Genomic DNA, 23,912 nt, shown 5'->3' on the forward strand with positions numbered 1-23,912 from the left:
TGTCTTTGCTTTCACACTTTTGCTTTTGCTCTTGTTTTTGGTTATGTTTCGACTAGGGGAGGGGTGGGAGTTGGGGAGTTTGGGGTGTTGGGGGGGGACCCATGACGGTGGGAAAGGGGAGCTGTTGGATGTATGGCTGCGGGTGTATGTGCAAAATGGCATTGTAGATAACATTGTAGTGGTTGGCTGGCGAGTGTTGGACGTCCCTTGTGTCGGGAGTGGCCTAGTTGTGGGGAGGGGGACAATTGGAGTGACAAGAGCAGTTCTCTGGGTTTGTCTCTGCAATGCCGATTAGCATAGGGACATGGAATGTTAAGGGCATGAATTCGCCACAGAAGAGGCAGAGGGTTTGGAAATATGTAGTGGACCATCACCTTGACATTGTGGGGTTGCAAGAAACCCACCTGGCACGGAAAGACGAGATGCGGCTCCGCCATAAGGCTTATCCCATTATTTATAGGTCTTCTGCCGCTACGAAACACAGGGGGGTGGCACTCCTTTTCCGAGCTGCGCTGCACTTTCAACCTGTGGAGGTCCGTCACGATAAAGAGGGCCTTTGGTTGATGGTCAAAGGGCTTATACAGGGTCGTTTGTGCACTTTTGTGGTGGTGTATTTACCCAACGTTGGTCAAAATAAGTATTTGCAGGATCTGTTGGTGAAGGTTGGGGACTTTGCAGAGGGTCACTTGTTCTTGTTGGTGGATTTTAATCTGGTGTGGGACAAGGATTTGGACAGCTCAGGGGGTCATAGGGTGGGTACGGGAGTGTTTTCTGCTTCGACACAGCAAGGGGTGGAGGAGCTGGGACTAATTGATGGCTGGCGATTTTTTCACCCTACCACGAAGGATTACACATTTTTTCTCCCACGTGCATCATTCCTACTCCCGTTTAGATTTCATTTTCCTTAGCCAGTCCCTACGCGGGGACGTGATGGATGCCGCCATTCTTCCGATCTCTGTTTCGGACCACAGCCTCTTGGTGCTTAACCTTCGTTGGTCGCCACCTGATGCGTCGCACCGGAAGTGGTATTTCCCGGCGTCGGTGATCAGGGACGATGTGTCTAATCAAGCATTGTGGCTCGCTATCCGAGAATTTTTTGACCTTAATCCCCAGTCGGACACCTCACTGTCGACCACGTGGGACGCCTTTAAGGCTACGATCAGGGGCACATGTCTGGGACTCAATTAGCAGATTAACGCCCTGCGGAGGAAGGAACGTGAGGCATTGGAGGCTGAGGTGGTCTAACTCGAACGATCCCACAAACTCAACCCCTCGAGGGTGACTCTCCGCCCGTTGACGGCAGTGAGGGGCAAATTAAAGGCGCACTATGCCAATAGGGCCGAGCTTACGCTTTTGTGACTGGGGCGCCAATCGTATTCTTGCGGTAACAAGGTTGGTAGACACTTGGCGCGGCAATTGCGGGATAGGAGGGAGCGGGGATACATAGGAGGGATCAGAGATGCCGCAGGTGTGGTGCACCACCGGGATGGAGCGAAGGCGGACATTTTTGGACGCTTTTACGCCGAGTTGTATACGGGCGATGCCCTGGATGCGGAGACACAGCGGGAGTTCCTACAACGGTTGCCGTTACCCTGAGTATCTCGTGAATGGAACGATCTACTGGAGGCGCCAATCTCTAGAGAAGAAGTTCTCTCCGCCATCAAAAATTTGAAATTACACAAGGCCCCGGGTCCGGATGGTTACACTGCGGTCTTCGACAAGACGTATGCTACTGAGCTGTGTGACTTTCTGGTTGCTCTCTTTAATGATATGGTGACGTCCGGAATGAACGCGGGGACCTTGGCTGAGGCGGTGATTACGGTTTTGCCGAAACCAGGGAAGGACCCGGAGCAGTGTGCTTCGTTTCGTCCCATAGCCTTGCTTAACATTGACGCAAAGCTATACTCGGCGATTCTGGCGGGCCGCCTTCAAGATCTGCTGCCGGCGATTATACACCCAGACCAGTCTGGCTTTATTAAGGGACGCCAGACCCACGATAATACCCGTAGAGTGGTTCACCTCATCGAAAAAGCGGACAGGTTCCGCATACCGGCTGTGTTGGTGGGTCTGGACGCGGAGAAGGCCTTCGACCGCGTGGATTGGGGCTTTCTGTTTAATACGCTGCGGGCCTTCGGCTTCTCTGATAAATTCATCACTATGGTACAGGCGAACTTTTGCAGCCCACGTTCGAGGGTGGCAGTGAATGGCCATCTTTCGGCCTTCTTCCCACACTCGCGGGGCACCAGACAGGGGTGTCCCCTCTCTCCCCTGCTATTCGCACTCAGTATTGAGCCTCTGGCGATGGCGGTGAGGGAACACGAAGGCGTAAAGGGCATACCGTTCACGGGAGAGCAACATAGAATCTCGCTCTTCGCGTACGACGTCGTGCTCTCGGTGGCGGATCCGGCTGGTTCCTTGCCCTGTGTTAGGGACATTTTGCTCGAGTTTGAGGGAGTGGCTGGCTTTAAAGTAAATTATGGCAAGTCTTACATTTTGAATCTGACGTTATCGCAGGCTGATGTTGCTCAGGTGCGGGCGTTGACGCCATTGGCTTGGGCTTCGGGTTCGATTGTCTATCTGGGAGTCCACCTGACTCCGATGGTGGGTAAGCTGTTCGCGGCCAACTTCCCGCCCCTCCTGGTGAGGACCCAGGCGGAATTGGAGAGGTGGAAACCCAAATTCTTGTCCTGGTTAGGTAGGGTGCATGCGATTAAAATGGTCCTTCTCCCCAAATTTTTGTACCTGTTCCAGGCCTTGCCCATCCTTCTGGATAGCGCCTACTTCCGGCAACTCAAAACGCTGGTCTTGAAATTTGTCTGGCAAGGGGGCCGAGCTCGTCTGTCCTTCGCGGTTATGCGCCGACCTCGATCGGAGAGTGGGGTTGGTCTCCTGGACCTGCGCCTCTATTACAAGGCTGCCCAACTGAGGGTCATGGTGGAATGGTCGCAGCAGCTCTCAGAAAAACACTGGCTGCACATGGACCGGAGCGTGGCGGGTCGGTCCATATGGGATTTGGCCTGGAAGCCGAAGAAAGACCGCCCCTTGAATGCTTACATCAGTACCCCCACGGGCACTACGCTGAAGGTATGGGACACCTTGGCTGGCGATGAGCGATGGACAACCTTCCCATCTCCGTTCACACGATTGCATTTCAACCCGGCCTTCCCACCGGCGCTTGCCGAGGGACCCTTTGACGCATGGAGGGAGGGTGGGTGCAGGGCGCTGCTTCACTTGTTTCATGGCTCTGATCCTTTGACCTTTGCTAACTGCATGCGGGACTACCAGGTGCCGCAAACTGATAGATATCGGCATGTCCAATTGCTACATTGGGCCACGTCGCCAGGAGTGCTGGAGGCAGCCACGAGGCCTTCATCGAAATTTGAGGCTTTTCTGCTGAGGACATGCACCATGAAGGGAGCCATCTCCTTCCTATATCAGCTGCTGCTTCAATCTGAATTGTCACCTAGGCCACGTTATATGGAGCAGTGGGAGGAGATGGTGGGAAGGGATGTCACCGACACCGAATGGTCAGTGCTGTGGAGGGATATGAACCAATTCAATCACTCTCACACAGTGGTATATGGTGCAGACTCGGCTCCATCGTATCTACTCGGCTGCCTCGGATAAGTGCTGGAGGGGGTGTGGCCTTCTGGGGGACTTCCACCACATTTGGTGGGATTGCCCAGTAATCAGGCCGTACTGGGATGAAATTCTTTCCCATATCAAGGATATCCTGCGATACCCAATTGAGGACTCTTTGGCCTTTGTGCTCCTGGGCCTGCGGGACCCCGGTCTTGAGCACCAGACGCGCGCGGATAAAAAGATTCTATGGCTGTGCTTGGGAGCAGCCAAGCTCACGCTGGCGGCGGCGTGGAAACGGAAGGAGGCACCGGCGATTTCCCTTTGGCACACGAGGCTCTGGAGGCTTCTGAGCCTGGAAAGAATGGCGGACATCTTCCTCGGTAACTACAAGAACTTTTAGCACGTGTGGGGCCCCTTGGTAACCTTCCTCTCTACTGGCCTACCTTCAGCTGTTTGCCCAGCATCATTGAGATCCTTACACCTCTTCCAAATTTAGTATGCCTGCTGAGTGAATGTGGTATGACTGTGTCGCCGTCATGGGGGGGGCTGGGGAGTTGTACTTTCTTTTCTTTCCAATGTTGCAGCCGAGGTGCCTATTTTCATCAGATGGTGCATTTTTGTGATTTTTGTGTAGCGCAAAGAACTGCTCGAAGGGACAATTTGACTTCGCAAGACTCAGCTCCTATGTGGCTTTTTCTTATGGTTTTTTTTTTCTCTACAGGGGCTTGGACTAATTGACTGCTCTCTCTCTTTGCGTTATAGCATTACCACCGTCTTATATTGCTTCTTTTCCCACTGTGTGGGAACATGTGTGGCGCCCCGGTGCGGCTTATTGGTGGTTTTTTTTTCCTTCTTGTTAATTGCAAAATAAAAAAATTTACAAAAAAAAATGGCAGGGACAAGAGAACCATGTATTATCCTTTAAGACTATTAATACATTTAATTTTAGTACATTGAGAGGTGCATTGGCATAGAATGCTATGTTTTAGCATTCTGGAATAAGATTTTCTTTTATCTTCAAACTTATTACAAGATTAGGATTGAATGTAATGTTAAATTAATGCTGTACAGTTATGACCTCGATCTTAAATTAGTAGACCACTTGGTTAAATTGATGTATATAGCAATGGCAGTGGCTAGATCATTGATATTACAGAATTGGCGATCAACACAGGTTCCCTTATTCCAGGAATGGTTTCAAAAAATGAGGAAAGTTAAAAAGAGTTAATTATTTTATGCACACCGAATAGGAGAGGTGAGAAAGTTTGATAAAATTTGGAGAACATATTTTGATTTATTTTGGATAATAGTATTAAGATCAAAAAGTATTTGTACATTTTGCCATATGTTAAAACTTTGTAGTTTATGCTTGTATGCTCTGTTTCAATGACCCCAAGAACTTCAATAAAAATAAGTAAAAAAAAGTAATGCTGAGAATTTCAATTCAAATACCAACAAATGAAACAAAAAAAAATGAATAGTGCTAAACTTACTACTGTTTTGCAGTAGTACTTTAGAAGCACAGTTTGTGAGTAGCACTTTGTAGTACTATTGCCGTTCTACATGAATACTACAAAGTGCAGTTTATGAATCAGTTTCTCCAGGTATAATTTACTACTAAAAACATTACTAGGTCCAACACTAGATCTGGCCTGCAACAACCTCCCAAAAATAATAATCGAGGTAGGGACTTTAAAAATCAACAAAAAGGAAATTATGTTAAATTACACTATTTTTTTGAAGTAGTCAAGCATATGAACAAATATAATTCAATGTTAAAAAAATCTATAAATAGTATGTATTTTTTACTTACAAAAAATATTTTACCAAATGTTTTACACATCAATGTAATTTCTTTTTTCATAATGTACAATTAAATTAGACGGTTATATCCTGAACTTAGGGGTGGCCTCTGAGGAGAGGGTTTCAATCAGTGTTGCATCATGAAGAGGAAAACAAGGCACTTAAGAGGAAGATTGATTTGCCTGCTCGGTTTCAGAGTAAGAAAATATTCAAAGGTTCTTCCAAGAGGGACTTAAACCAGCCTCCAGCAAGAGAAAGGGAACACAAAATAATCACAAATAGCTGACTCAGTGTCTTGTGTGCTCTGCCTATTCGGGGTTCCACAAGCCACACTCTATGCTGTACTTTCACCTTAGATAGAATGAATCTCTTAAAATAGGCGGCTGAAGTTGTGTATGTTTTATGGTTATAAATTATTTTAGTTTCATCCCAAAGTCTTTCTGTTCTTTCTTGTTCCTCTCCCTCTATATATACTTCACACAAAGTTCAATATCAAGATATGTTTCTTATGAGAACGTTTTGTTCACTTTATATTATTTTCCTAATTTCAGCCACGTCTTCCCCACCCTGCAACTTCTCCAGCTGCCTACATGGCTATTGCTCATACGGCAAATGCGTTTGTTATTCCGGGTACACAGGACCAACCTGTAATCAAGGTGAGAAACAATTGTTATTTTAAAAATAAAACATTTGTAATATTCTGGTTAAAAAACTATTTTCTTTTAAAGAGTGGCCTGGGAAGCATTGCTGTACATTTACATACATGTCTGGATGGTATCAGGTGCATTTGGTGAGCATAGTGAGTTCATCTTAGAGCCCCAAGTTTCTCCACTAACCCACATTACAGTTCCTCTACATCGCTGTTTTTTTTGGCGAGTCAGAGTGTTACCCAAGTAACATTTTATGAAAGCGCACAGGAGACTGTGACATCAAAAGTCTCTGGAGCAAGACATTAGCTCTTTTTAAAATGTATTTTGGACATTTTTTTTTAATCTTCGTTTTTCAAGAAACTGTTTTTTAATACAATACATTCGTAAACAGGGACCAGAAAACTCAGAAGCTAGGTTATTTTTAACATAACTATCCTCAGTTTCATATTGTTGTAATGGATGTTTGTTCATATGTGATATGTTTGGGTACTAGTAATTAATAAAAACTGATGAACTGTTTTCTCCTTTGTAGACTTCTTTGACACAGGTCTTCTAATAACTATGTAACTATGGACCATTGTTTATTGGTGAAAATAGATGAGTAGTCAGAGTGAGGCCTATTACTAGATACACCATTAGCAACTCTTTGAAGCCACTGGAGATGACATAGTGTCCATTTAGTTATTTCACATGCCACTGACCTTGTTGGTTACTCTGATGTCCACTCCTATCACATTAAACAATCCATAACAATTTTTGTTCCAGAAGGGTGGTATAGTAAATATTCATGAGGTTTGCACAGAAACAATGATTAATTAAATGAATGACTATCAGTTATCACTAACCATATTCTATGTCACTAAGTAAGTCTGACGGTTCAAAAAGAGGATACATAAGTTGGACACTATTCAACCCTTAAGATATGTAAGCATGGTTTATCATAAGAGCCTTTTGGCTATTCAGTTGCCCTACCTGCATCACCTTGAAAACCGAGAAATGGAGAGAATCCCTAGGAAGGGAGATATAAGCCACTCTACTAATCCAATTACTGTAGGGGGACAGAAAAGCAGTTCAACATATTTTGAATTGGCCTTTTGGCAATGAAAATAATTGTATTGTACCACGTCCCCTGACGTATTTTTATCCAAGATCCACAGTATTTCCCCCCAACATTTAACTAACAATACCCATCTTACCAACCATTTTTTCAATATGGAGTCTGCCATGAATCCCGCATACATGCATCAACTAGCTCCAACCCCTGCGATGCAAGGGTGGAACATTATACCGATAAGCCGCAAAATAGGAGAAAATGGCAATATGACCCATTTGATGCCATTTACTCCCTTAGAGTTATCCAATAGGTTTGAGGCATTTAGTGGCATGGAGGAATGCGATTGATGCTCAAGGTGCACAGAGGGTGTCGGGGGATTGAAAATATCCTATGCACTTCAAGGTCATATGAAGAGAAGGGTACCAGTTGTTTAAAGACAGGGCTATGTACTGCTGCAACATATGTTGACGTGAATAGTAGTTTGCCTGTTGTTTCAACCGCAGTGTCTCTTGGGAGAAACGAGGGTTTTTCACTGCTTTTACCTGTTATGAGGTTAGAAAGTAGAGATGATGTAAGAGGATTTAAAAAGAGCGCATGTATAGTAGGATATAACGAAGACTACCCCAGTAAGTCATTGCCAACCATGGACCTCTTATCCAATAATAACAAATCTCCTGTCTTGTCTGCGGCTCATAATTCCACTTTGGTCAACTTAGAACCAGACGTGGCCAGCACCGTGGACCTGGGGGTTAGACATACAGAGATACCTAACCCAATGATTGCTCCAATTACCAGAGAAACTCTTATATGTACAAGACCTGATGATTGTGTGAGCTGAATCTCTTGGAACATAGCTGGCTTGGCCGAAAAGCTATGTGATCCAACCTGGTTAATATTTATCAAAAAATACACTATTATATGTCTTCAGGAGACATGGATGGAGGATAAAAACGTCCACATTGAGGGTTTTCAAAGCTTCACCATACCAGCTGTTGCTTCAACTAGGGGCAGAGCAAAGGGAGGCTTGGCCATTTTCATTAATTTAGGCATGTTGTGTAAAATAAGCATCTGTTACAATGATAATCGGAACATCTAGATGATTGATTTAAAAAATGGCAAGAATGTTTTGACCCTGATTAATTTTTACAATGCTAATAATGGTAATGGAGACTGTAATATTGTATCCCTAACAGAAATGATGAGAAAAATTGCATGCACCGCGCCACGGAAACTGATGATAGTAGGGGATTTTAATGTTCACCCATGTGGCAACCCAGGCTCTACCCCAATGGGTTCTCTGGGTTGTAATAATGTTGAAGGTTTCCATTTCGCCCATACCAGGGGAGGCAAGAACTTAAACGACTTAGTGAATGAAAATAATTTAATTTTAGCTATGTCTATGGTTCCTGACACAAAAACCTATGATGCTCCAACCTTTAAAGGACATGGGCAGGGATCCTTTATAGATCACATATTAGTATCTACAGATCTTGCAATTTGGGTCTCGAATTTCACTATCCTTTTGAGTGTTTACATTGATCATAATCCCCTGGCTATCAGGATGGGTGGGTCTTTATTTATACAACGAATGTCTCGAAATGACCGGGGCACGTTGAGCTGTATAAATGGCAGACGCCGCATAAAATGGATATTGTTAAATCAAGACACTTTATACACTAAAATAAACAATGCATGTGAGGAGGAACTGTTAGCATGTACATCTTCTGACTCACCCCCTGAGAACATTCTGACCGGGTTTGAGGCGATAGTTTCAAAAATTGGCCTCATGTTAACAGCACCAACAAAAGGTCAAAGCAGAAAAAACTCTAAATGGTTTGACCATAACTGCTCAAAGGCATGTAGAGATCTGAAGAATGCCTTAAAAATCAAACCTAGAGATTCTGATCTGATAAAAAATCTTCGTTTGACTTACAAGAAGGCATTAGCCGATAGGAAAAAGGAAATCAAGGCCAATACCATAGAATCCCTCCTTGACCCTTCAGTGTTGGTGAACAGTAGTAAGTTCTGGCAAATTATCAACAAGCCTTTGTTTGATAACCCTAATGATATAGTCCTTGGTACAAACATCTCAGAGGGGGAGTGGGTGACCCACTTCAGTATAATTTTTAAGAGTAATGAGCACCAGGCAGAAAATGTATTTTTAACCCCATCCGTAAACCCTTTATGCTTTTCAGTTAATGAGGTTGTAAGGGGTATTCAGGGTCTAACTAGCAATAAGGCCCCGGGCTCGGATGGTTTACCACCGGACCTTTTTAAGTCTAATATTTCCTTTTGGGCTCCCGTCCTCACGGCGGTAGTGAATGCAGCAGTGATCACAGGGTGCCCAAATGCGTGGGGGTTATCGACTATAGTCCCTGTTTTTAAAAAGGGCGACCGTAGCAGCCCATTATGTTACAGGCCGATATCGTTAATAAATTCAGTAGCTAAAGTGGTAGGTGGGATAATTTTAAACAGGCTATCTACATGGGCCAAAGATAACAATATTTTATCACCTATACAGTACGGATTCAGACCCGGACATTCGACAATCACACAGTGTCTGAACTTATACCTGATCTTAAGTAAATACACCCTGGCTAAACAAGGAACTGTTTACATGGCATTTATGGACTTGTCGTCCGCTTTTGATTGTGTGGACAGAGGCATACTATGGGCTACCCTGTTAAAAATGGGCGTAGAGAGGAATCTTGTCAACTTTTTAGCAGATCTGCATTCGGACACAAGAGCCAATGTTCGATACACCCAAGACCTCAAAGTAACGGATGAATTTAGAATAAATCGGGGTGTACGACAAGGATGCATCCTGGCTCCATTCCTCTTTAATCTGTACATCAATGAATTGGAGGAATTTCTTCTAAACACTGAAGCAGACTACCCCTTTGTAGAGCGCAAAGGGGTTCCTGTGCTGCTTTACGCAGACGATGCTGTTCTTATTTCTAGAACAGCAAATGGCCTTAAGAAATTATTAAATTCCTTTTTTAAATTCCTGGAGTCCCGTGGCCTAAGCATTAACAACTCTAAGTCCTAAGTCATGAAAATAGGACAGGGTACACGGAAAATCAATTCTTTCAGTATAAATAGGGAGAAAATCCCTACTACCAATACCTTTTCATACCTTGGGGTCCTCTTAGATCATAAACTATCTTGGGGCCCCGCAGTTACCAAAAAGAAGGGCGAGGCAACACGTGTTAATGCGGCCATTCTTGGCTTTGCAAAAAAAATTGGGAATTGTCCAACGGCCGCTTTGCTCAAATTATATCAGGCAAAAAGTGTTGCTGTCGCCTGCTATGGAAGCGAGCTTTGGGGCTACTGCAAGATAAAGGACCTAGAGGTCACAGAAAATAACGTTCTGAAAAAGATACTGAGGCTGCCAAGGGGTATCGGGAATTTTTCGGTACACGAGGAGTTGGGTGTCCCCTATTTAAGTGATAGAATAGCAGTAAGCCCGGTACTGTGCTGGTTGAATTGTTGGCTTAATATCGATATTCCTCTCACTCAAGCTTTATTAAAAGAAGCCTTAACACTAGATGGGAGGTTTAAAATCCCGTGGTTGAAGTATATAAAGGACTGTTTGACGGCAATTGGCCAGCCTGATTTGTTTTTTGCTCCCAACCTGATCACAAAACCTGATGTTATCTTGGTAAAAAATGCCATGTTATTACTAAGATGCACTGACAGAGAAGAGGTTGAGATACAGAAGGACAGCGTTAGGAAACACCTACTACTCAAAACCTGTCCACAAATGGAACCTTATTTGTCATGGCCTATGACTAGCTATGAACGTTTTTTGCTAACAAGGTTCCGATTTGACCTATTTCATCTCCTACTGGCGGTTCCAAGTGGGGCTCATCGGGGTGTAGTGTTGCCAGCTTGTGGCTGCGACGGGAAGTCTCCTCAAGACCTGGCACACTTTCTATTCATTTGCCCTTATTACATTATACCGCGGAAACTATATCTTAAACCGTGCCTCAAAAAACTGAATTTTGTACAAATTACACCTGCACTTTACTACCTTCAATTACTGAATTGTGACTGCACTTTATTTGTCTGTAACTTTTTAAAAACAGCTATCTCCTTCAGGAAAAGTATGGATGGATAACTTTGCTGTTAATGTTTTAGGTATTTTTTTTAATCTATATAATGAAATCATTTATGTTTTTAATGCATATTTAATATTGCTCATGCTCATAGTGCCCGCTGCTCTCTCTTTTCTACCTTATACTGTATGTTGTGTCTCTTACATGTTACATGAAATGAACTACCGGATTGTTTTTAATTGTTTGTTCATGAGTTGTACTTTTATGATTGTAATGCTTACAATCAAATAAAGATATTTGAATTGAATTGAATAGTACTCAGAAATCATTATAGACCAGAGGCACCTTAAGATGACGTACATCATATATATTATGATTAAACCAATTCAGTATATTATTAATGGAATGTTAACTAGAACTACTCTTTTCATGAGTAGAATGAATCATATATGGTTGATAGTTGCAGTTACAATATTTGGTCATGAATAGTGATAGCCTTACTACTGTTTTGCAGTAGCACTTTAGAAGTACAGTTTGCGAGTAGCATTTTGTAGTACTATTGCCGTACTACATAAGTTCTACAAAGTGTAGTTTATGAATCAGTTCCTCCAGGTGTAAGTCACTACTAAAAAACACTAGATATGGCCTTAGATCAAAGTCCAGCACTGGACCTGGCCTGCAACACCCTCCTAAAGATAATAATGGAGTTAGGGACTTTAAAAAGCAACAAAAAAGAAATGATGTTAAATTACACTAAATTGTTTAAAGTAGTCAAGCATATGAAGAAATGTAATTTAATGTTAAAAAAATCTATGAATAGTATGTATTTATTACTTACATAGAATATTTTAGACAATGTTTTAAACATCAATGTATTTTCCTTTTTCATATTATATCATTAAATTAGACGGTTATATCCTGATCTTGATGGTGGCCTCTGAGAAGGTGGTTTCAATCAGTGTGGCCGCTTAAAGAGGAAAACAAGGTACTTAAGAGGAAGATTGACTTGCTTCAGAGTAGGAAAAAAATCAAAGGTTCTCCCAAGAGGGACTTAGACCAGCCTCCAGTAAGAGAAAACGAACACAAAATAATCACAAATAGCTGACTCAGTTTCTTGTGTGCTCTGCCTATTTGGGGTTCCACAAGCCACAATCTATGCTGCACTTTCCCCATAGGTAGAATGAGGCTAAAATAAGCAGGCTGAAATTGTGTGTATTTTATGGTTATGTATTATTTTAGTGGCATCCCAAAGCAAGGGTTTCCATCTCTATCTCTACTTTTTCTATCAATATACAATAGATGTTTCTTTCTGTTCTTTTTTGTTCCTCTCCTTCCCTATATACTTCACACAAAGTTCAATATCAACATATGTTTCTTATAAGAACGTTTATGCACTATGCATTATTTTTCTAGTTTCAGCCAACTCTTCTTCACCCTGCAACGCCTACAACTGCAAGAATGGATTTTGCTTACTTGGCAAATGCATTTGTAATGCTGGGTACACAGGACCACCCTGTAATCGAGGTAAGAAACAACTATTATTTTAAAATTAAACATTTATAATTTTTTTAACAGAAAATCTATTTTCTTTCAAAGAGGGACCTGGAAAGCATTATTGTGCATTTACATATGTACATACGTGTCTGGATCATACTGAGGGCATTCAGTGAACATTGAGAGTTAATCTTAGCACCTTAAGGAGCTTATTTATTTACATGGAGTTAACCCCACCAGAAAATCACTTTTTCTGACTGTCTGGTGGCATTAACTCCTTTGCCTTATTTACAAGGCAGCCTTGTGAATAATGCCCCTTTTCCTGCAGCACTTAGCATGAAAAGGCATGCAGGTGACACTCGGGGGCAATTTTTATTTCTTCTCATATTTTGCTCTTTCCATGTTTACTGCATTTCGGCAGCGCACTTACATACAGCAAATCGCCTGAAAGATTGTTTATGTGCAGGAAGGTGCCTTCCTGCGCATAACCAATTGACTGTGCAGTGCAGGTCCCTTAAGAGAAATGGCACTAGCATGCCTGCACTGGTGCTAGCTAGCAATTTTTAGCACCAGCGCTAAGGGTAGCACAGGGGTGTCCCGCATTCTTGTTAATACAGCGTAACCATGTGTTTTGAAACTGTTGGATCCTGGTGTTACCAATTTGGAAATAGCATTGCTCTCCACCAATTTCTTGTAAATTTGCCCCTCAGTGTTTTTTGGTGGGGCCTCTTCACCATTTCAATCAGGCAGATTGCTAACCAAGTTAAATGTAATTACAGTGCTCAGAGTACTCTGATGTCAAAATTCTATAGAAGAAGACATTAGCTTTTAAAAAAATAAAATTTGGAATAGATTTTTTTTTATCTTAGTTTTCCAATAGTTGTTTTTGTGTATCAGGTACGTAAATGGTCATTTTTATTCAAGCATATTCATATTTCACAGCATTGCTATTGTAAAACATTTCCCCTGGTTCTTGCTGTGTGCTATTACTGAGGACTACCTACAGTATATTCTGTGTCTTGGTTTTGCCAGGGTTCATGTTGCACTGTTCCATCAATCAATAGGAAGTAGCGGTCACACAAGGCTCTGTCTTCTACTTTATGGCTGACATCTACAAAGTCAGAACATGACTTTCTGCATGAGTCTATTTGAGGTTGGGATTTTCCCTTACTCTGCAATTTCACTGTGTGAGAGGTAATTGGGTGGAGGCCAGGAGATAGAGCAGAAGTTATCTAGTGGAGTACGTGGGAGGGGAATACAGAAAGCCATATTTGTGTTCCTGGGGTCTCCAAGGGGTGTCCACCTGGTTATTCAGAGCATAGTATTATGTGCTGTTGTGATGGGCTTCCTCCTCCGTTTAGCACAAGAGTATGGTGTCCAAAACCTGGACCTTTTCCGGGTCTACTGTACCCATTTGTCTTTCAATCCTTAGAGAGTCTGCTTTCACACCTACCCCCTTTATGAACTCCACTCTCCATTTAATGAAAGTTGGTGCTTCCCAGTGCATGATAATTAATTTTCAGACAAATAATGCTCCTAGGTTTATAAATCTTTTTGTGTTTTTGTTGTCTTTTATGGTCTGGCCACAATACCTAGAAAGGTGCGTGTGCATGACATTGTTTGCCTTCCCAGTTACCTCCTTTGAGGTACTACTTATTTCTCTCCAGTGTCTTGTCATTGCTTTTCAAGACCATTGCATGTGAAGCTAACCCCCCGCAGTTCTGCATCACAGGCACTCTGCCTCCTGATAGTGACGGACTTCTCAGCTGCCTTTGATGCAGTCGACTATCCAGAAGAAATTGGGTTTCTGATTGAGGGGGGTAAAACCCTACTTAAGCAACAAGCACAATCTTTGTCAGAGGGAAGCAAATTAACCTTTACTAAACCCTTTAGGTAGCTTGGTTCTGAACAGTCAGGCTTAACTCAGAAGCAGTGTGTAATACAGTACACTAAAACCCCACACCAATTTAGCAAAACAGAGTAAATTTTAATACAGAAATCCAGACCAAACTCACAGAATCCAATCAGTTGAACTGGACATATGTAAGTTTAAAGGTTTCAGTGAAAATAGCCCCAAAAAGTACAAAGTACCAACTGTCTCTATCTGGTCATACCGGACTAGGACAAAGTCACAAGTTGAGAAACCTTCCATTCTCGGTGAGAAAGCTGCTGCCTGGGTAGAAAATGTACTGGAGCCGCGAGAAAAGAAGCAGTGTCCTCTTGCGCTGCACATGGTGCAGCTCACGCTGAGTTTACAGCGCAGGACAAACACTTGGTGCTGAAAATCAACACAAATGGCATGACCAAATGCACTCCGCTGCTTGTGGAACTCCCGTAAAGTGTGACAGTGTTTTTTGGACACTTCGCGAAGTTCTGTTGAACTCTAAGAACTCCACCCAGGTCTAATTTAAAAAAAATGAATTCAATGTAAATTTCTAAAAAGGTAATTATTAATTGAGTAGCTCCTCACCCTAGACCCCCTACAACCTAGTAGCCTGCAACTAAACTATAAGTAAAATAAATAAGTATTTCATCAACTACAAAATTAAAATCAATTAAATAATTAATTAACAATTAATATCTAAATAATTATTACTTAATTTACTTCCCACTCTAAACCCCTACAAACCTTGTAGCCTGCAAATAACATACAATGAAAGAAAATCATATTACATAATTTACATAATAAATATCAATAACATAGTTAAATAGAAATGTATGAAATGATTCAAGATTGTTAATAACTAGTTAACTTCCCACCCTTTCTCCCTATAAACCCAACAACCCGCTACTATTCTATAAATTACTGTAAAAAATGACATACATAAATGTAAATCACTTAAAATTGCAAGCTATACTAAAAAAAAATCTTTATATAAACAACAGTAACAAATACAATTAATATATCAACTAAAACACATTCAAATAATAAAAAAACTACGTTTTTACCAATATGTTATTGCAAACGATATTACAAACACTGATTATACTAGGAACAACATTGTTTACCTAAAAAAATATATTATTTTCAACAATATCAGCGCATCACAATATCTGTGTATAAGGATATTTGTGCATCAAGATATATGTGTATCAGGCTACTTATTTTCCAAAAGTTTTGCCTCCCGATATGTTTAATCATATATCTGTCCAAACAACCAAAGAACAAGGTTATGAATAGAATGCCTCAGGCAATCGCTCAAGCCAATATGAGCACAGGCAACCACATACCTGTCAGCGAGGCATAGCTGGGATTCGGTGGCACTGTGTGCATGGGAGCCACACCCAACAAATCTTAGCTACACCAAGTAAAGCAGTTTTTTACATTACATGGAGGTATTGAATATAATTTTGGATGGGTTTTTTAAATGATCAATTAAAATGTTTCTCGAGTCACGATGTTTGAATATATTCTAACAAAATTATATATGGAAGAAGTAACTAATTCTCTAGCAATCTATGCATATTATCGGAATCACACATATTAAGCCTGGTTGTAACATAAAACGCATATTTTGTTTTTTTCAGCCTCAGCAACAGGTCTGTCAACGTACTTGCCATGGGGGCTTGCGATACTTATCTGTTACTGCTACTACTGCAAAGGTAATCTGCTGTTCCAGTATTTTGTGTGTGTGTGTAACAGAGGAGAGGTGAAAATAGAAGGAGGCCTTTCCATTTCTGTCACATCTGATATCAAGTAGTTCTTTCACAAGTTTCAACTCCTCAGGCACCACTCCCCGATACCACACAGGTTCATTCATTATATCCGGCACTTAGGCGGGCACACCTACCGTGCACACTCACCCAAAAACTGATTCTAATCAAGACACCCACATGCATGCTCATAGGTTCTACAATCCCAGACACCACTGCATTCATTAGAGGCGCCTAAGGCAGGCCCCATGCATAGCACCATAAGAAAGACCATTAAAATATGCTTCATCAAATTAAAGACACAAAAATGAAGACCAGACAAAAACATCTACCAACACATGGGTCCCACTCTCCAGCACTTGATGGGAGTGAGTAGAGCACATTATCTCAATCACACACACGTCGAAAGTGAGTTTACATTCATTTTGAAATTTGTCATAGATGGCCATTTTTTTCAGATAGATATGGTGTAAATGTATTGGCATTTATATAGCGCACTACTTACCCGTAGTGTCCCAAGGCGCTTCGACCGCTGCGAAACCCTTCCTGGCTTCCCTGAGAGATGGTCCCTTAATGGGTATCTCCAGGGTGAGACCAGGCATCCCCGGCGGTCTGGTGGGGCCGTTAGTGAAGATGAGGCAAGCTAATGCCCAGAGTTGTCGAGTTTGATCGCTGATCAGAGTGGGCACCGAGGCGAGAGAATTATCGAGTCCGCTGACCCTGGTCCAGAAACCTGCCGCACAGGGAATCGAACCCTGGTCTCGGGCCGTCCTCTGCTCTCGGGTCTGCCGCCTCTAACCAGTGAGCCACACTACTTCACTACATGGTGGTTCATTGTCATCTCCATATTTGAGCATGTTTGTGATATATGTTTATAGCATCTATATTTCATAGGGAAACACCAGCTCCTTCATTCTGCTGAGACTCAAACATCTCAGGGTTTTCAGATTGGCTGATATCTTTATATATCTGTGTGAGGCCAGCCCATGTGTAACTTTAGATGGCAATAACTACATTTTACGGGGACCCTCAAGAACTGCAAGAGCATCCCTGTATGCATTGACCTGCTCTCACCTTGTTCAATTTTGGAAAGCAGAAAAAACGTTAAAAATGACAAAAAATATTTCATCTTATAACCTGTATTCCCACAAGCCCGACCTCATCAAAAGATAGTTACTGACTCTGCACCGTTTATTGTACATCTATTACATTTTCATAATTTTATATTGTTTTATCACACGGCAATGTAAAGTGGATTATTACACAATATTATAACAGTAATCAAAAGAATTTCTTTACAATCAAAAACCCAATAACTACCAATTGCTCATTCATTAGAAAATACACTCAACTTCTACAGCTCCAATGCATGCCATTCATGCACACTCAAACAGACTCAACCTGACAGTCCCCAAGAATCCTTAACGACCCAACAAGGAGATGATTAATCCATCTTCTACAGTTGCTGTGGCTCCCTTGGGCAATCAGCAAGCGATCATTGCCAGCATGCGTTTCAGTGGAGATAATAATGTTCAACCACCTTCTACAGGAACCTAAATGAGGCTATCTTCAATCCAATATGGACATGCGGTGTGGTCTAGGTACAGTACACATATTTTTACGTAAGGGTCAGATCCACAATATTCACATTGTTCCAAATATAAAATAATTCAAACAGCTGTTTTGTATTAATGCTATGAATACCAGATTCCCAGCTGCTAATAGTTCACCTCCTTTCTCACAATCACTTAATTTGCCTCACCAGTAGTTTCCAGTATTTACATCTAGGGTCATAAGTCTAAAAGCCAATCACCTCCAACCTATGTGCCAAAATATGCTACCCTTGCCAACCATGTTTTTAGCATGAGCTCATAGGGTGCAGTCAATGCATTAAGATATCCACTCACATATGTATCCAATCTACCTCAGTTGATTAAATCCTTCTCATAGAAGCAAGGTTTAGGGCAACAAAAATGTGTGCACTATGCTGAATGGCATTCCTGGACACCTATATATAGACTCATTTAGACCTGCCAGACTTTTGTTGGTCTTCCCAAACATTTTGCCTGCTTGACTCATATTTTTTCTGATTCTTTTTATTGACCTTAGGACTCTGAGCGCTTTACTACTGGCAAGCAGTGTGAAAGTGCCTGTGCTTCTCCCCTAAAACATGGTTTATTGACCTATCCACAACTGGCATATTTACTGTACTTGTAAGTCCCTAGCCCAGAACACTATATGTGACCAGAGCCTGTAAATTAAATGTTACTAATGGGTATGCAGCACTGCTTGTGACACCCAGTCAAGTAGCCTTTAAACATGTCACAGGCCTGCCACAATGCCTGTGTGAGAAGTTTACCTCCATGCCGACTTGGCATTTAAGACCCATTGCCAGGCTTTTATTACATATTAGCAGCCCATCCCGACGTTGTACAGGTATGAATTGCTGCCGGCCAGCAGTATATTGTTTTGTAGGATTTCGTTTTGATAGCATTTCTTATCTGTGACAGGCATGTGAAACGCTCCGATTGAGAGTGTGCGTTTAGTAGTGTGTGAACTCGAGTTTCCCTACTTTATTTTTCCTTGCAATATTATATAGCGCAAACTCAACAACATGGCATGAGCACAATGTACATTACAGAAGAACACATTCATTTGTGGTAGGCACGGGGAGACAAAGCGATTTGCCTGGAATCACAGGATGTTGAGCCGATGCCGAGATTCGAACGTAGCTCCCCAGCTAAAGTTCGCAATTCTAGAACTTGTGGTGGTAGGTGTGTCTAAAAGTGCATGTCTGTGCTGGCCATCAATGAGAGAGACCTGTGCATTTTTCAAATCGGTGGTGAAAAAATATGAGTATGTTACTGGAGATGTGGGCCGCCGTGCCACCAATGTGCTTACCACGGGAGGGTAAACACCCATTATTCCGCAACTTTCTTTCCGCATACCATCACTCCGCATACTTTCATTACGAAAGTACCATGACTCCGCAATGCCATTATAACGCATGGCATTACATTTTATATGCTTTTACCACACATATATTTACAAAGAAAATCGTTGCAAATGCATGAATTGTAAAAGCATGTTTTTTTTAATGTTTGGATAAGGTAAGTATGGGTATAGGGGTATATGTTTTGGGGTACTGAAGTATATGTTTTGGGGTGTTTGTATATTTTAAGGGTTCATATATAGTTTTTGGTTATGGGGTACAGGGGTAGTTTTAGGGTTTAGGGATAGGTATGGGTTTTGGGGTACAGGGGTATTTTTAGGGTTCAGGGCTAGGTTTGCGTTTTGGGGTGTAGGGGTATTTTTAGAGTTCAGGGGTAGGTTTGGGTTTTGGGGAACAGGAGTATTTTAAGGGTTCAGGGCTAGGTTTGGGTTTTGGTTTACAGGGGTATTTTTAGGGTTCAGGGCTAGGTTTGGGTTTTGGGGAACAGTGGTATTTTAGGGTTCAGGGGTAGGTTTGGGTTTTAGGGTACAGGGTTATTTTTATGGTTCAGGGCTAGGTTTGGGTTTTGGGGTACAGGGTTTTTTTAGGGTTCCGGGGTAGGTTTGGGTTTTGGGGTACAGGGGTACAGGGGTATTTTAACGGTTCAGGGCTCGGTTTGGGTTTTGGGGTATAGGGGTATTTTAGGGTTATGGGGAAGGTTTGGGTTTTGGGGTACAGTGGTATTTTTAGGGTTCAGGGGTAGGTTTGGGTTTTGAGGTACAGGGGTATTTATAGGGTTCAGGGCTAGTTTGGGTTTTCGGGTACAGGGGTATTTTTAGGGTTTAGGAATAGGTTTGGGTTTTGGGGTACAGGGTATATTTATAGGGTTAAGATGGGTTAGTGCTTAAGGGTGTTGGGGTATTTTAAGGAGCAAGGGTGGGTTATGATTATGGGGTGCAGGGGTATTTAAAGGGAGCAGGGTGGACACCCAGAGTTGGAATGTACAGAACCTGGGAAGAAAAAACAATGAAATATTGGGCACAATGCTCGTTTTTTTTCCGTAATCCCGCGCCCCGCAAACGCTCACGCCCTCAGCACACGCCCACAGCACACGATATAAGACACGGCATGAAGGTCAGAACGTACCACAGGCCCCCACCTTTTGTCACGCCCCCAGCACACGCCCACAACACAACGCAGACACGCCCACAGGGGACTACTTTGCTGGCACGGTTCTTTTACCTTTTAAATGTATATGGTGGGCGTGTGCATAGCCTATGTCCTTCTGCTGCAACTGCCCTTTCCAACGCTGTTTTGGGTGTTGTGATTGGTGCTGTGGTTCCTGAGATTACCCGCCTCAAAGGTTTGGGCTCTCTCTTTATTATATTAGTATAGATGTATGAAGGGGCATATTTATGTCTTTTGTGTTGCAGCACAGTCGGAATGGCCAGGAATGTGCCTATGTTTATCCAATACTGCACATTCCTATCATTTTCCCTTGCACTGACACCATTTGGTAGTCTTGTATATAAATATATTTATCCTCGTTATGCCTCTCCTGGGAAGGAAATTGATTTGGCACATTCTCAAGTTCTTGGAATCTGGGAGTTTGTCAAAAGGCTCAGGAGTTACATTGTAATACTACTCACTGCAATGCCCATGGATCATGAATTGCCCTACGTTGTCTTACTCCAGGTTTTTAAGTCATTCAAAGGCGCGCAAAGTAGTTTTGCATGGCTTCAAAAATCTGACTTAGAGGTTTGTGTCACGCAAATGCAATGTTATGTGGTGCAGCATTATGCACATCTCTTTATATATGCCTAGAAAAATGGCCAAATACATAGATACAAACAGACTGCAACATTTGTACTATTCCATCACAGGAACGTACGATGGTTAGGACATTTGATAACTTCCCAGATGATCGGTTCATTCACTTTTGAACTCATGAGCAGTAAGAGAGAAATTCTGTCTCTGATTTATTCAGTTGGGCTTTTACCTTTTCCAAGATTAGCCATTGGCAATAGACCTGATTCAGGCAGGAAACTCCTGATTTTTAAAGCCAAACATAACTTTATTTTTTAAATCCCCTCTTCCCTCTTGTAGACTGTTGGCAAGCATGATACAATGTTGTACTAGAAGTGTTCATAATTTTGTTTGTAAGGATTGCCAAATGTGTGTTTCCCGAACCTTCTTCAGAAGTGCCTACCAGTCACACCTACATACCCAATGCCACATGGGCATATGATCAAGAACACAATATTATCACTCCTATAGTCAGTCACCTCTTTTAGCATGAACTTGTATCCATTGTGCCTCCACTTTTCCATAGTGAATGCAGCATTACATGCATGGCATGTGCCACATAAATGGTTGGCTCTCATGGTTATGCCTCCTTCTGTGAATCTTTGAGTCCATCTGGTATTTTGCTTCATTTGGGTGTGCACTAGTTTATTTCCCTAGTAGTTATTTGTCCTCCATAGGTCTTTTAATTATTGGGTCCTTCTCACTGGTGTTAAGGATTTTCTATTTAGAATCAATAATCGTGATATTATTGTGTTAGAATTATTTCTACCTTCTTACTAATATTATTTGCAAAAAGGACCTCTGAACATAATGTTTGATTTTATGCCAATTTGGATGAAAACTGGAAAAATGTAGAGGGGTGTTTCCTGCTACAGGAGTGTTTCCGGCCATAGGTTTTTGAAACAGGTCTGCTTGTAGGCCTTCTTGAGTACCTATTTCCAGATGTTCATAAAATGTCACTTTTTCTCTACTCATAGTTGCTCTAAATCGTTGTTTTGATTGCTTGAATTGAGTCATAACTAAGGGCCCGATTCACAGAACTAACTTAAGACAAAATCCTAAACTTACTACTTTTGGTATTCACAGAAGGCATTTAGTAGTAGTAAAGTTGGGATTTTGTCTTAAGTTTGACTTAAGACAAAATCCATGGGCACATGGCTATTATTGGCATTCCTGTAGTGTGAGTTTGTGTTTCTTACAGAGAGGGGACAAAAGGGGCTCAAGTTTGAGGAAGGGATTTCCTCTCCTGATCAGGATGGCCTGGGAGGTTGCACTCAACCTTCCTGAGCAAGATAGCTTGGAGCTGTGACCACCCCCTTCCTGACTCTGAAGCTACCTGCCCCTGGCAAATGCAGCCCATATCTGGGCCTGCCCGCCCAGTGTTACCCTAAACAGATTGGAACCAGAGCGAGGGAAAGAACTGATCAGACCCTGTTAGAATTTGACAAAGGGGGTGAACTCCAGGGTGGCACTAGGTATAAATCTGGCACCGCAAACACAAGGAGATGATGGATGGAGTGCTGAAACTTTCCAGACACTCTCCCCCAGTCACAGATCTGGGTTGAATCCATCATAATTCTTTAGCTCACTCCGCCATCCCAGCTCAGACATGGCCATATGCAAATCAGTCTAACCCTGTGCCTCATGGTAACAGTCCAGCCCGAACTGCCAAGCCATGTCTTCTCTGGACCGGAAACAATCATCATGGGACCCGTTTCTGGCTGACAGCCGTCATCAGCCAGGCTAGCTTGAATCCAGTGGCCAAATGAGCATGGGACCCACGTCTGGGCATACCCTGCCAACTTATGGTGAACAAAGCAAACACAAGGAGATGATGGACGGAGCGCTGAAACTTTTCAGACACTCATCCCCAGAACCTCCCATCACAACACTCCTGTACCTGAGAAGATTCAGAAAGATTACAACCGTCCTGTCTTAAGAAGGAAGACTGGACTTGCTTTTTATGTTATATGGCAAGTCCAGTCTTCCTTCTTCAGACAGTAATATTGTATTCTTTCTGAACCCAGGATCGCAGAAGCAACTCCAAGAAGCAGTTGACTGACCAAAGGAATGAGCTACAATGACACAACAAGCTTCTAGACCCCCCTGCAACTACCCAGAAGACCACCACCAACTGGAACTGCCTGGATCCTATGTTGGCCTCTGCTGGAGAGACTCTTGACCCCTAAGAAGTGCCTCCCCAGTCCTGGACCCTTGGCTGGTGTCAGAGTGTACTCCTACTTCAAAACAGCAAAAAATGTACTCCAAGTGAAAATGTAGAAGCTCTGGGTTCTTCACGTCAGTAATACCACCAGCATCTACCACCAGCATGGAGGGCCAATGGCATTCAGCTCTTTAAGCCCGACAACAATCTCCTCATAGCTCCTGCCACTACAAAGTTCCAAATAAGACTCCTAGGGTGAGACTAGACTGAGTAGAATGTATACTCTCCACCGGAATAAACCTGACGTGACCTGTATACAACCAAGATTCCATTGGAATTGCCCTCAACTTTTGACTTTGACTTTTGCCTTAGTTACAATACTAAATTCAAGCATTCCAAGCATTCCTCCTCCACCCATGTGTGTTTCATGTACTGCCCTAAGTGGGATGGGTATGCCCAGATGTGGGTTCAGTGCTCACTGTGTCATTGGAATCAATCTATATCTCGCTCATGGACCCATAACTAGGGTGAATCTGGTCCTGGATTGCTTGTAGAAATGTGTAGAAATCTTCTTTATTCTTGTATTTTGATACACACAGCCAACGTGTTTCACCCACAAAGGCTTTCCTCAGGGCTAAATAAACAATACTTTGTCACAAGGTCCTGTGAGTGAATAATCCTTCTTCCTGTATTCACTATTCAAAAGGGTTCTTAA

General features: G+C 42.4%; 1 protein-coding gene across 3 annotated transcripts in view; it reads left to right on the forward strand.

Moving 5' to 3' along the window:
• LOC147740932 (uncharacterized) overlaps positions 1–23,912 on the forward strand; it is a 366,615-nt gene that overhangs the window by 337,605 nt on the left and 5,098 nt on the right. For all 3 annotated transcript variants that reach the window (XM_086936088.1, XM_086936083.1, XM_086936085.1), the window contains exons 13-15: positions 5,937–6,041; positions 12,561–12,671; positions 16,170–16,244. In XM_086936088.1, coding sequence (XP_086792214.1) covers positions 5,937–6,041; positions 12,561–12,671; positions 16,170–16,244 — 291 coding nt within the window. The remainder of the gene's footprint in view (positions 1–5,936; positions 6,042–12,560; positions 12,672–16,169; positions 16,245–23,912) is intronic.

The sequence above is a fragment of the Lissotriton vulgaris genome, chromosome 1_1 (assembly GCF_964263255.1).
Source record: "Lissotriton vulgaris chromosome 1_1, aLisVul1.2, whole genome shotgun sequence".
Taxonomy (NCBI): domain Eukaryota; kingdom Metazoa; phylum Chordata; class Amphibia; order Caudata; family Salamandridae; genus Lissotriton; species Lissotriton vulgaris.